Source organism: Silurus aristotelis, assembly GCF_946808225.1.
Source record: "Silurus aristotelis genome assembly, chromosome: 10".
NCBI classification, from domain to species: domain Eukaryota; kingdom Metazoa; phylum Chordata; class Actinopteri; order Siluriformes; family Siluridae; genus Silurus; species Silurus aristotelis.
Window position 1 is genome coordinate 18,009,329 of NC_139583.1, and position 14,384 is coordinate 18,023,712.

Here is a 14,384-nt window from a genome sequence, read left to right on the forward strand (position 1 = left end):
GAGAGAGAGAGAGGAAGAGAGGGGAGGAGAGTGGAGTTGCAGAGTGAGGTGATACAGAGATTTTCTGAGTTAAAATGTAGAATTATTAGTGCACAAATCAAGATGTAACTTGTTTCTGATAATTGTTTGCACGACAACCAGAGGAGAAGAGTGACAAGGTGCATATTGAGAAACGGGAGGAATTTCTACATGAAGTTCAAAGACTGTTTACTTTTGTGCTATTGCTAATGCTAACACTGAGTTACCTGTGAAGTATATGCTGGAGTCAGTTCATTACAAGTGAACGACATTTTCTAGTTAAAGTTTGACTCTCAGTTGAACAGTTTGAGGAGTTTATCTACTGTTTTCGATCTGAAGACAGAGAGAGGACTCATACAGAGCTTGAAGCAACCAGGATTTCACTCGTGAGTTTTACTAAAAACGTGGTGTTAAAAAGGAGATCGAGTTCGTGTTGTTCTGCTGATCGGATGATGAGACTGCGCCCGTGACTGTTGGTGAAAGGCTGGGACAGAAACATTATCTCAAGGTATCTTTCATTTTGTTTGCTCGCTGACGAGTGAAGCGGCCATTAAGTTTTGGGCCACTACGTACACGAGCAATGCATCAGGCCTGCTACAGTATTTTAGTTTTATAATAAATTTGGTTGCCGGCTTTAGATTGCATTAAGGTGTGTTGTGGGCCCACAAAAAAGTCGGGTTTAAGTGATAGGTGTATATTGAGGTTTTCTGAATTAATCCATTTGAGGGTTAATAGAGTTTAAATTGTTTTCTGTGCATTTATACATGATACAGTATTGACAGTGTTTACAGTTGTTGTGTTAAAAAGAGAGTTTATAGTTTAAATTGAATTCTGTGCATTTATATGGTACAGTATTGATATTGTTTACATTGTTGTGTTAAGAATAGAGACAATTTAATTACAGTATTTTCATAAAAAAAAAAGAAAAGTTTATGTTGAAGGTTTAAAAAGAACAATTATATTTTATTTAAATTTGTTTATTTCCTTTGAGATAATAACTTATTTTTTGAGTAAATAACTAAGAGATTTTCTAATACTTTGTGTTGTGTTATTTTCTTATTTACCTGGAAAGAGGTTATTATTTTATTTGGGGAGAGACCTACCTAGGCACACGGTTAAAATCTTTATTAATACTATAACTGAAGAAAGGTGAATTCATAGTTAGGTAAGTAAAACATTTCATGTGTGTATTTTAAAAGAGAAATCCAAGATAATATTTAAAATTGAGTTAATAAGGGTTAACACATTTAATTAATACAATAACAGAACCCAAAAGCCTTGCCTTAGTTAATATGAATGCTGAGGGGAGCGCTACATCAGTACTGTAAACCACTTCCTGGGTTCTTTAGCTAAGAAGCGTGGTAGTTCAAGCTAAATCTGAGCGTCCCTTAGGCCCAAAGTGGCCCTATAGGCATCCACAAGCTGAAGCCAGTCACCAGACTGAACTTTTCCATCATTCAGGAACACTGGAGGCTCCAGCCTTGATTGATACAGGACAGAAGCCAGGGTTCTGGTTGCATTGGTCAACTCCAGAGAGCTTTGAGCCAGGCCTAGATTCTCCAGCCTGGTGTGTGCCACAGCTTGTAAGGATTGAGAATCCTGTATTTGTACAGCTGGCATCTGGACATGTGGGGCAGAAGAAGCCACAGGCCTAACCTGTGGAGGTAACTGATATGAACTAGGAATGTGCAAGTTTTGTGTGCAGAGGTCAAAAATACTTTTCTGTAAGTCATTCAGGCATCTTCTCAGCGTTGCCACCTCATCTTTTAATGATTTGACCTGTGACTCCAGACAATCAGCTGATACCGGCATTCTCTGTCTGGGTGGATACTCACGGTCTGTGGAATGGTCAGTTAAATCATTAACATGTCACCTCATTGAAATGAAATCAAGTTTAAATCAAAACTTAAATCAAAACCCCCAATTTCACTTGAATTAATCTCCTACACTGGAATTTTGGGGTAGCAAATAAAACCTAAACGCTTGGATAAACTTTGGAGAAGTTGTCAATGCATAATAAATATTAAATATTACCTTATTATAGTGGTTCCTTTGTTAATCAATCTCAGTCCACAACAGCTGTGAGCGTTGAAAAGTTCAAATTACAAAATAATGACTCAACAACAGTTAAATTCCTGGATAAATCCAGTGCAAAACGTTGTACATCTAATCATACGGAGACTGTTTCCGTGTCACCTAGAAATTCACAAATGTGTGAAAACAAACACCTGGTATCTGCAACACAAAATGTCCACCACGTCTTTCGGGCTGCTCACGCTCACGCTCACACGCGTTGGAATCGACCCAGTACCACTCACCCACGTCGTCATGAGATTCACAGCATTCTCGGTGACATCAATCACTCTGCATCTGTGTAGATGACATGAAAAATTCAAGGCCAGAGACAAAATGTTTGGGTGCCACTTGTAACGCATTGAGTCAGGGTCAAGGGGTAGCTCGCCTAACTCCAGTTGCAGCAGAAATCAGAGTTACTTGTTAATCAGAAGATAACTTAAAAATGAGCAACAGAAAAAAAAAAAATAAATCATCGGTCTGTGGTGGCAGACTGTTCCCAAAATGCTTCTCTGCTCTTAAAGGAGCTACAACATATTTCACCCATTATAACTTGATGACTACATACCTGTTGTCCTAACATCTGTGGTCATGAAGTCATTTGAGAGACTGGTGTTGGCCTATATAAAGGACATCACTGGACCCTTGCTGAACCCTCTGCAGTTTGCTTACCAAGCAAACAGGTCTGTGGATAATGTGGTGGGCTGCACTTCATCCTGCAACATCTGGACAAATTGGGGACTTATGTGATGATCCTGTTTTTAACGATCATGCTTTTGTTCAGCCTTTAATACCATTAACCATACTCTCCTGCAGACAAAACTAACTCAGCTCTCTGTTCCTAGCTCTATTTGTTGGTAGATAGGCTGCTTTCTGACAGATTCTAAGTAGCATCGGCTAGTGAAACTGAGAAAATTAATGTCAAACTGCATCAGCAGTGGTGCCACCCAGGGATGTGTTTTTTATGTAGTTGTTATGACTTCTTGTTATGAGTTGTTATGACTTAACAATGCTTACAATACTTAAAATACTTAACAAAACAGTGGAAATGATTGTGGATTTCTGGAGAAACCCCCACACTCCCCCAGTCACAATCATGAACAGCACTGTGGCAGCAGTGGAGTCATTTAGTTTCCTGGCACAACCATCTTTCAGGGCCTAATGTGGGACAATCACATTGACTCCCTTGTTAAATAGGCCCAACAGAGGATGTAATTCCTTTGCCAGCTAAATAAGTTAAACCTGCCAGAAGAACTGTTCACACTGTTCTACTCAGCCATCATCAAGTCTGGCCTGTGCATAATTTTCTAATCTAGGCTCAGCTACAAAGTCAAGCAGCAGAAAACTACAGAGGATGGTGAAAAGCTGAAATGATTATTGGTGTTCCCCTGCCCACTCCCCAAGAACATATAACGTATGTAACCCTGGTTACTTAAGGGAACGAGACACTGCGTAAACAATGAATTGGGAACGTTGCCACTTTGTTCACATGTGTAATCCGTCTAATGGAAAGCGCGTCCAGGAAGCTATAAAAAGCGCATGAAGTGAAGCTGGCACTAGCTTCTGTAAGAGAGAAGGAAGCGCTGCAGGGATGCTGGCAGTGTGGCATGGAGACGCAGCGTCTCGTTCCCTCAGGGAATTAGGGTTACATATATAAACCTGGTGATGTTCCCTTACAGGAACTCGAGCTACATCGGAACGTTTTGGAAATAAGTGTCCAATACCGCCACATTGACCAGTCCCTGACTAGTGTGAATGAGCACAGCTAGGCTGAAGGAGAGGGGTGGCAGGAGTTGTAAAACCTGCCAAAGGTCAGCGGGGTGGACCAGCCTACAGCTTCACAGAGGTCTTGGAGGACACTCCATAGGACCAAGTATTAGAAGCTGCCACCCTCCGGGTCGAGTGCACTCCCCCAAATGGTGCAGGGAGACCAGAGGACTCGTAGGAGGATGTAATAGCGTTGATAATCCATCTGCTGAAGGTCTGTATTGTTCAAGATGAACAGTTGTTCCGACGTCCTCCAAGGACTTGTCCTGGCACAGCCGGTCAATTCTTCTGGTATGGGGTCTGGAATGGAGGAGGATTGAATGCCTGGAGTCTAACAGGTCATGGGACGACCGAGGGCACCTTGGGGATGTAACCCACTGTAGGGTGCAGGAAGGCACTGGCCATGCCTTTAGTGAACTCCAGAAAGGAGGGGGCCAAAGAGAGAGCATGTAGATCACCTACTCTCCTCAGAGAGCAGATAGCTAGCAAGATCACAGTCTTAATAGACAAGCACCTCTATGAAATCTTGGCCAACGGCTCAAATGGGGGACTCGGACAAAGACTCCAGCACAACGGCCAGGTGCTGCAGAGAAAACGCATCAGGAGCGGGTCTCTGCCCAGTGAATGCCCCGACATGGAGCCGTAATTCTTCAAAACGGCGGGCGCATAGAGTTTAATGGTGGATGGAGCAAACCCTTTTGCGAACTGTTTCTGCAGGAACTCCAGCACTGAACTAACCGGGCAGTGGACTGGGTCAAATTATGCTGAGCGCACCACACAGTGAACAGACGCCACAATGTTACACTTAGTAACCTCGTTGTTACTCTACAAGCCTCTATAATGTTACTCTTAGTAACCTTAGTGTATATTATTATCTCCTATATAAAAAAGTTGTATCTTGGATAACATATGCTTTCCTAGGAACTTCAAATGACCTACTACATTCAGTACCTGCAGTACACCTAACATATGATTCTGCTGCTACCCTTAGGCCTTAGGCCTTAGGGTACCTTCAGGCCTAGCAAATTTTTTGTCTTTATTTAATTTAGTATTCTCTTATAACAAGATCTTTCTTAGGTTTCTCAGCAAACCTGATAGACAAAAGAAGCAAAAAAAAGTTAATCTCCCATGGCCACTAGCTATGGCTTTTAAAGTATGCTGCCATCACCCATGTAATAGTCTAAGGATTGCTAACTCTGCAAAAGGTATCCAGATGTTCTGGTGCAAAAATATTACTGTTTTCACTTCCACAAACCCGCTAAAGAATCTGGATGCACTTCTTTAATCTTCTTCATCATAGAGCTAGATAATAATAATAAAATTATTACTAGCGATAAAGAAAGACACACTAAACATTCTGCACTCCAAAAACTGAATATATATATATATATATATATATATATATATATATATATATATATATATATATATATATATATATATATATATATATATAAAATGTGTATGTATATGAATGTGTATATATATATATATATATATATATATATATATATATATATATATATATATATATATATATATATATACACACACACACTGGCAATTAAAATTAGAGAACAACTAATAAACAATTGAACAATTCTGAAATAATGTCATCTTCACTGCTCAACAGTTCGAGGAGTTTTTGTCCTGTCTATACCATGCTACCAGAACAAAATACAGAACAAAACTTTTCCACAAAATAACTAAGGCATTTAAAAAAACAACAACATTATTTTGGAGAAAACACACTGATCAAAATTAGAGAACAACAATGACTGTAGCATTGAAAAAGATTACAACAAAATTTTCTGAAGGTTACAACAGTCAGCAATTAGTAGGAAGTGTACAGGCCTCTGCTCTGAATGACTTCAGCACATCTGTGGCCACAGGACAGCACTAGTCTCTCACACTGCTCTGGTGTGATTTTGGTCCACTCTTCCTCCAGTCTCCTCCACAGTTTGGGGACTGTGGTGGGTTTCTTGGCCATAACTTTGTCACCAAGGATTTTCCAGAGGTTCTCTATTCGGTTGAGATCAGGACTCTGGGCAGGCCATGTCATTATTTCAATGTTTTCAGTTTCAAGGAACTGCTTTACCCGTTTTGCTGTGTGACATGGAGCATTGTCCTGCATGAACACTGCGGGCTGATTGCGTGATGAACGCATGGAAGGACCCATATGTTGTTGAAGAAGGTTCTGATAAACATTTGCATTCACTCTCCCATGTAGCTGTATAAGAGGCCCAACTCCTGCTGCAGAAAACATGCCCCAAACCATGACACTTCTCCCTCCACTTTTCACTGACTTCTTTACACACTTTGGGTTCAGTCTTTCTTCAGTTTGTCGCCGACAAATGCCCATTGGACCCAAATAAATTAAACTTGCTTTCATCACGGAAGTGAACTTTGGACCAGTTCTCCTCTGTCCACACAACATGCTTAGTCTAGCCTTTTGATTCTTTCTGCTAATGAGAGGTTTGGTCACTGCAGAGTGGGCTTTCAGTCCGAATGCTCTTAAATGTCGAGACACTGTATGACGAGACAGATCCTTACCCTGTTCAGTGCTGAACTGATTAGCAATTCCAGCTGCAGTGTGGAAACGATTGCCCATTGAGATCCTCCGCAGTATTCTGTCCTCTCTTGTATTTTTCTTCCGTGGACGACCAGCCTTCTTGGCGGACTTGAATGAGTTTGTGGTGATGTAAAGAGTCAATATTCTTGAAATCACAGATTCGGAACGACCAACTTGTCTTGCTATGGCTGATAGGGTCATCCCTTTGGCCTTCATCTGGACAACCTGCTCCCGGAGGCTTTCAGTCACTTTAGAACGGCCCACCATCTTGCAGAATCAGTGAAACTGGAAGTCAGGCTGCCAGTTAAATAGGGCTTTGACAGATAATCAAGGAAATTAGCACCAGGTACCAGATTAACACCAATAACTGGGAGGTATCTGAAAGTGTTGTCTAATTTTGATCAGTGTGTTTTCTGCAAAATAATGTTGTTGTTTTTTTTTTTTTTAAATGCCTTAGTTAATTTTTGGAAAAGGTGTTCTGGTATCATGGTATAGACAGGACAAAAACTCCTTCTAACTGTTGAGCGATGAAGATGACATTATTTCAGAATTGTTCAATTGTTTATAAATTGTTCTCTAATTTTGATCACCAGTGTGTGTATATATATATATATATATATATATATATATATATATATATATATATATATATATATATACACACAACATTATTGTCATTGCATAGTACAAGTACACAGCAACAAGATGCAGTTTGGCATCTACCAGAAGTGCAAAAAGTAGCAATCGTGCAAATAATGCAGATAATTATGTTGCATATTTACAGCATGTAATATATGTTAGCATATGTACAGTGAATAAATATAAAGGCTATAGCAATGCAGAGATGTGTGGACATTGTTGAGAAGTATAGGTAAATGATTCTAAGGCACAAATATAATACGCACACATTATATACACATACTGTATATACATGAATGTGAAATGTTGGACAGAATATACAGTAAGGATATAAAGAAACATAAATAAAATAGTGCAGATGTAATAAGGAGTAAATAAGATATACTATGTATTATGTGCATTGTATATATAATTGTACAGGAGTTATATACAGTGTTTTTACAGTGATCTAATGGTGTAGTGTAGAGTTCAGTAGTGTGATGGTGGATGGAAAAAAGCTGTCCCTGAACCTGCTTCTTCTTGATGGAAGGAGGTTAAATATTTTGTGACTGGGATGTAAGCAGCACAGACATCTGCTGTGGTGAAGGTGTTTAATAGCAGGTAGTTGGGTGCCAGTGATGTGTCGGGCGGTTTTGATCACCCTTTGCAGGGCTTTGTGTTCACAGTGGAGCCTCTGTACCATACAGGAATGGAGTTGGTCAGTAGTAGTGGGAAGCTCTTAAAAATAGTGGGCTCAGAACACAGCCCTGTGGGATGCCAGTGTTCAGAATGAGGGTTGAGGATACCTGGTTGCCCAACCTAACAGATTGAGGTCTGTTGGTGAGAAAGTCCAGAATCCATCTGCAAGTGAAGGTCACTGAGCTTAGTGATCAGTACAATGGGGAGGACTGTATTTAATGCAGAGCTAAAGTCAATGAACAGCATTCTGATGTAGGTGTGGCTTTTATCCAGGTGGGTGAGGGCTGAATGAAGAGCTGTGGAAACTGCATCCTCTGTTGACCTGTTTGGGCGATAGGCAAACTGGTGTGTGTCCAGTGTAGGTGGTAGGCCCGCAGTGAGGTGATTCAGGACCAGTTTCTCAAAACACTTAATAGTGATAGGGGTGAGTGCAACTGGGTGAAAGTCATTCAGGCATTAGGCGCTGGTATGATGGTTGTGGTCTTCAGGCATGCTCTGAGAACACGTCCCGGTATACCGTCCGGGCCAGCTGCCTTGCGTGCATCCATTTTGCTAAACGCTGAATAGACATCCATTGTTAAGAGTGAAAGTGGGCTGTAAGCAGAAGATGCTTGATGTCTGCCATATTAGATATATTACACACATGACATTTTGAAAATGAAACATCCAATTGTACATAGTTCTGTGGGCAAGAAAAAAGTGCTCTTCCAAAAATTAAAGGGGAATGCAGCTGACAGGATGTGAAGGATACAATAATTAAAAGCACATTAATAAATGATTATTTAGACAAGAGATATGAAAAGCGGTAGAGATTAAATGTTGAAATGAAAAAACTCCCAGCAAATAAATCTAAAACAGGAGACTGTCATCTTATGTTTTGGGAATATTTGGTTGCGGGTATATTTGGTTCCTGTGTATTTTCTGATGATTTTAATGCTGACAAAAGGTAAAAAAAAAAAAAAAAGCAGGATGAACACTGTATTACAAACTGTAATACTGTATGTATTGGCTATTTTATCTCCTCTATAAGCCATCTGCAATATAGGCTTGGCAAATTAATACAAATTTTGTCCCCATTAAGGAAGCCAGCAGTGAGGATGAAAAGGAACATTTTTGGGGAGTTTTAATGGCCCAAGTTTATCGAAACACTATATGTGAACTCTAGTAATTGATTTATTTCTGTAAGAATACTTGAGTGAAGACAATATTCAACTGACATGAGTCCTGGACTATGGAAGGTGGTTACATAAATCTGTGGCTGTGTAATAATAATAAAAAAAGATAATGGTCTTGCTCTAATCAGAAATTTCCAAAAAAACACTGAGTTATGACTATGCCTGCTTTGTATGTTGTATTGTTAATTCTATTGTGTTCAAATGTCTTGCAGGTTCTGTGTTCTGCTTTGTTTGCATTTATTTATTTTTTATCAGCTTTGCTTTGAATGATATACACACATTTAAACTCGCAATGTGTACGTTTTAGCAAAGCTTACAAAGCATATACTTTATCTAAAAAATATTTTGTGTTTTTATGTTATGTTTTTATATTTATTTTTTTATCAATTTAGAAATGGAAAGTAAATGTAAATCAGTATCTGGTGTGACCACCTTTTGCATGTAAAACAGCATAAATTCTTCTTGGTACAATTGCACACAGGTTTTGATGGAACTCGCTGGTCTTAGAGCACTAACCACAGATAACACATTTTTAAAAACTTCAATTTACAGCGTTTTTTCACACACACACACACACACACACACACACACACACACACACACACACACACACACACACACACACACACACAGTTTTTTTCAAGTTATATTCTAACTAAACTCCATTTTCCACTTTAGCTGGAACATTGAGGGAGCAGTGCATGGTACTCAGTGTGGAGAAATTAAGTCAGGTTATGCACTAGTGTTCCTTGGGTATGGAAACAGAAAAGTGTGCACCCCCTACCTGGATACAACAATGTATGGCAACTTACGCTTCCGTTTTACTATGGGTATGAATTTCTAAAATATATTTGTATAAAGTATAACAATTTGCAGATTAAAATGTAGTTTTACATGGAATACCTATATGTATGTGAACATATGTGAAGGTGCAGGAGGCTGTGATCCAGGGGAGTCGCATGACAATGATGTTATTCTTTTTGGCCAACTAAAAGGCAGAAGACATGTTCTGTTGGACACACTTCATTTTTCAGCCTACAAGGTAAGCTTTTTTCATTTTTTATAAAGCAATGTTCAAGGATATAAAAACCTTATTTTAAAGAGGTGCATAATGTGAAATTAAAAATGTTGTATTGAATGTCTATCTTTACTGTAAGAAGCTGCCATATGGTGCCCTATACTGCCCTATACTACTAACTCGGGTGAAAACGACACAAAATATGTGTGTGTGTGTGTGTGTGTGTGTGTGTGTGTGTGTGTGTGTGTGTGTGTGTATGTGAGGCAGAGAGAGAGAGCGAGAGAGAGGGAGAGAGAAAGAGAGAGAAACTGAATTATGTGTTTAACCAAAAAATAGCCTACTTATAAGAAAACAAGGTATTTTAGATAAATAGACTTTGACATCCAGGGATCCTTGCTGGTGCACCCTAAAGTTTTGTGGAGCTACTATAGGGTGCTATGAGCAGTTTCTGTGGCTGTTCCTCACTCAAAATCAGTTCTTCTACACAGCTGTTTCTGTTCAAGTTAATGACTGTGTTTCAGCCTACATATGAAATTTATAAGCATTAACACATGCATGGTATAATTAGCTAATTATATAGCTAAATCAGATACTACAAAAACTTTGTGCAATATACAAAGTGTGCAAAAGTAAGAATAGAAAGACAAAAAGTAGTCCTACATAAAAACACTTTTTAAAAAAATTGCATTTCTGATGTGTTAGAAGCAGGAAAAAATAGGCAAGCGTTTACGATTTGAGCGAGTTTGACAAGGGGTAATTTGTGATGGCTAGACGACTGGGTCAGAACAGCACTGTTTTGGCAACTTTTATATTATCTGAATATATATATATATATATATATATATATATATATATATATATATATATATATATATATATATATATACATACACACACACACACACACACACACACACACACACACACACACACACACAGGCGATCAAAATTAGAAAACAATTTATAAACAATTGAACAATTCTGAAATAATATCATCTTCACTGCTCAACAGTTGAGGGAGTTTTTGTCCTGTCTATACCATGCTACCAGAACACCTTTTTTTCACAAAATAACTAAGGCATTTCCAAAAAAAACATTATTTTCCAGAAAACACACCGATCAAAATTAGAGAACACTTTCAGATACCTCCCAGTTATTGGTGTTAATCTGGTACCTGATGCTAATTTCCTTGATTATCTGTCAACCCCTATTTAACTGGCAGCCTACCTTCCAGTTTCACTGACTCTGCAAGATAGTGGGCCGTTCTAAAGTGACTGAAAGCCTCCGGCAGCAGGTTGTCCAGATGAAGGTCAAAGGGATGACCCTATCAGCCATAGCAAGACAAGTTGGTCGTAAAGAATATTGACTCTTTACAACATCACAAACTCATTCAAGTCCGCCAAGAAGGCTGGTCGTCCACGGAAGACAAATACAAGACAGGACAGGATACTGCGGAGGATCTCAATGGGCAATCGTTTCCACACTGCAGCTGGAATTGCTCACCAGTTCAGTGCTGAACAGGATAAGGATCTGTCACGTCATACAGTGTCTCAAGGTTTAAGAGCATTTGGACTGAAAGCCCACTCTGCAGTGACCAAACCTCTCATTAGCAGAAAGAATCAAAAGGCTAGACTACGCTTTGCTGAGGAGCATGTTGTGTAGACAGAGGAGATCTGGTCCAAAGTTCACTTCATTGATGAAAGCAAGTTTAATTTATTTGGGTCCGATGGGAAACATAATGTTTGGCGACAAACTGAAGAAAGACTGAACCGAAGTGTGTAAAGAAGTCCGTGAAAAGTGGAGGAGGAAGTGTCATGGTTTGGGGCATGTTTTCTGCAGCAGGAGTTGGGCCTCTTATACAGGTACATGGCAGAGTGAATGCAAATGTTTAGCAGAACCTTCTTCAACAACATATGGTTCCTTCTCTGCGTTCATCACCCAATCAGCCCGCAGTGTTCATGCAGGACAACGCTCCATGTCACACAGCAAAACGGGTAAAGCAGTTCCTTGAAACTGAAAACATTGAAATAATGACATGGCCTGCCCAGAGTCCTGATCTCAACCCACACTTCCTATTAATTGCTGACTGTTGTAACCTTCAGAAAATTTGTTCCCATGCTACAGTCTTTGTTGTTCTCTAATTTTGATCAGTGTGTTTTCTGCAAAATAATGTTATTTTTTTGGAAATGCCTTAGTTATTTTGTGAAAAAGTGTTCTGGTAGCATGGTATAGACAGGACAAAAACTTCAACTGTTGAGCAGTGAAGATGACATTATTTCATAATTGTTTAATTGTTTATAAATTGTTCCCTAATTATATATATATATATATATATATATAAATTATATATATATAATAAACTATTGCAATACACGTTTTATTATATTGATTTAAATGAGCAATCAATTAAATTGTCACAAATAAGCTGATTTAAATTAAATTATTTAAATGTAAAAATGTAATTAAATATTTAACATTTGTTAGACCCAATTTGTTTGTGTGTTTTACATTTAATATTTAATTGATTAAAAGATATGTTGTACTTATTTCAGCATAAATTAACAAATGTCTTCATTCCTTCCATCCTTCATTCATTCACTTCGATATGCAGAATTGTCAGGATTTTCTCCTGTTGAAAAGTTCTTGAAGTTGTTCATAAAACACTAAATAATTAATATCTCCAGACTGTTGTAAAACTGTAAGTGGCACGATTTCATGCATGTGCAAAACAATATACTACAAATCGTATTTCTGGTATGGAGTGGGTAACCACAGTGACACTGCGCAAACGCCGTTTCTTTTTTATACCCCTGGCATTATTGTGTATGTATTCAACCTTATTATTCTTTCAGCTTCTCCAGGTTCCCTGGTGGTCTAGTGGTTAGGATGCGGCGCTCTCACCGCTGCGGCCCGGGTTCGATCCCCGGTCAGGGAACCGACCCCAGCCACTAGGGTTGCACAAGCCTTAGTGCCGGTCCCAAGCCCGGATAAATGGGGAGGGTTGCGTTAGTAAGGGCATCCAGCGTAAAAACATGTGCCAAATCAAACATGCGGATGATCCGCTGTGGCGACCCCTAACGGGAGAAGCCGAAAGAAAGTCATTCTTTCAGCTTCTCCCATTTAGGGTCGCCACAGCGGATCATCTGTCTCCATACCCCCCCTGTCCTCTACATTTACATTTACATTTGTGGCATTAAGCAGAGGCCATTATCCAGAGCGACGTACAAAAGTGCTTTGAGTGTCTAGCAATAAATAAATCTACACTGGTAAGCAAGATAATAAACTTAATATAAATATAACTGTCAGGAAGCACGGGTGCAGGGCTAGGTGCAGAGTGACTGGATGGGAGGACCCAAATGCAGGATGCACACAGGGGTATATAAAAAACAGGCTTTAACAATAAAAAAGTAATCAGGCTAAGCAATGGGGCAAAGGCAAAAACACAATCCAAAAACAGTCCAGGGTCAAGGCACAGGCAAACAGGGCAATACAAGAAAGACAAAACCAAAAAACCAAAACAGTGCAAAAATCCATAAACCAGCAAACTAGGCAAAACACGGCAGAGCAAAAAGACAAACCGAAAAAAAACACTCCAGAATCTAAACCAGGTAAATAGGCAGAGCAGAACAGGGATCAGGAGCAGGATCAGAAACCAGGGCAGGCAGGGTGGCAAGAGTAATCTCAGGGGCAAGGAAGCCGGGAAGATAATCTGGCCACGAGCTAAAGTCTTGATTGTCCTTATATACCTGGAGGCGCGGGAAAATGGCAAGATGGCCGCCGACCCGGAAGTGCATGCCACGAAACCGGAAGTGCACGCAGTGTGCCTGGGAGATCCTGACAATAACTCTTGAATTCTACAAAGCAAACTTGGAAAGTGCTAATTTAAGTGTTTCAGGAAGAGGTAGGTCTTCAATCGTCGCTTGAAGATAGTCAAGGACTCCGCTGTATGGACATCTAGGGGAAGTTCATTCCACCACCTCGGTTCCAAAACAGAGAAGAGCCTTGAAGTATATTTACCTCTCATTCTGAGAGAAGGTGGTACCAGTCGAGCAGTGCTGGAGGATCTCAGACAGCGTGGTGCAGTGCGAGATGTGATTAGGTCTCTGAGGTAAGATGGTGCTCTTCCATTTTTGGCGTTGTAGGCAAGCATCAGTGTTTTGAATCTGATATGTGCAGCTACTGGAAGCCAGTGAAGGGAGCGCAGCAGTGGGGTGGTGTGGAAGAACTCAGGAAGATTGAACACAAGTCATGCAGCTGCATTTTGGATCATTTGCAGTGGATGAAAAGCGTTCAGGGGAAGACCTGCCAGCAGAGAGTTGCAGTAGTCGAGTCTTGAAATGACCACATTAGCGACCTGTGGGAAGAAGGACAGTTCATTGTCCACAGTTACCCTAAGGTTACGAGCAGTGGGTAAGGGTAGAGCAAAGAGTCATGAAGTGTTATT

The 14,384-nt window shown here is 39.8% G+C and overlaps 2 protein-coding genes across 2 annotated transcripts in view; both read left to right on the top strand.

Annotated features, from left to right (window-relative positions):
• Window positions 1-14,384, top strand: part of kti12 (KTI12 chromatin associated homolog) — a 418,740-nt gene that overhangs the window by 295,578 nt on the left and 108,778 nt on the right. The window lies entirely within an intron of this gene.
• Window positions 1-14,384, top strand: part of reln (reelin) — a 514,851-nt gene that overhangs the window by 192,039 nt on the left and 308,428 nt on the right. The window contains exons 12-13 of the mRNA XM_083552560.1: window positions 9,601-9,752; window positions 9,852-9,964. Coding sequence (XP_083408686.1) covers window positions 9,601-9,752; window positions 9,852-9,964 — 265 coding nt within the window. The remainder of the gene's footprint in view (window positions 1-9,600; window positions 9,753-9,851; window positions 9,965-14,384) is intronic.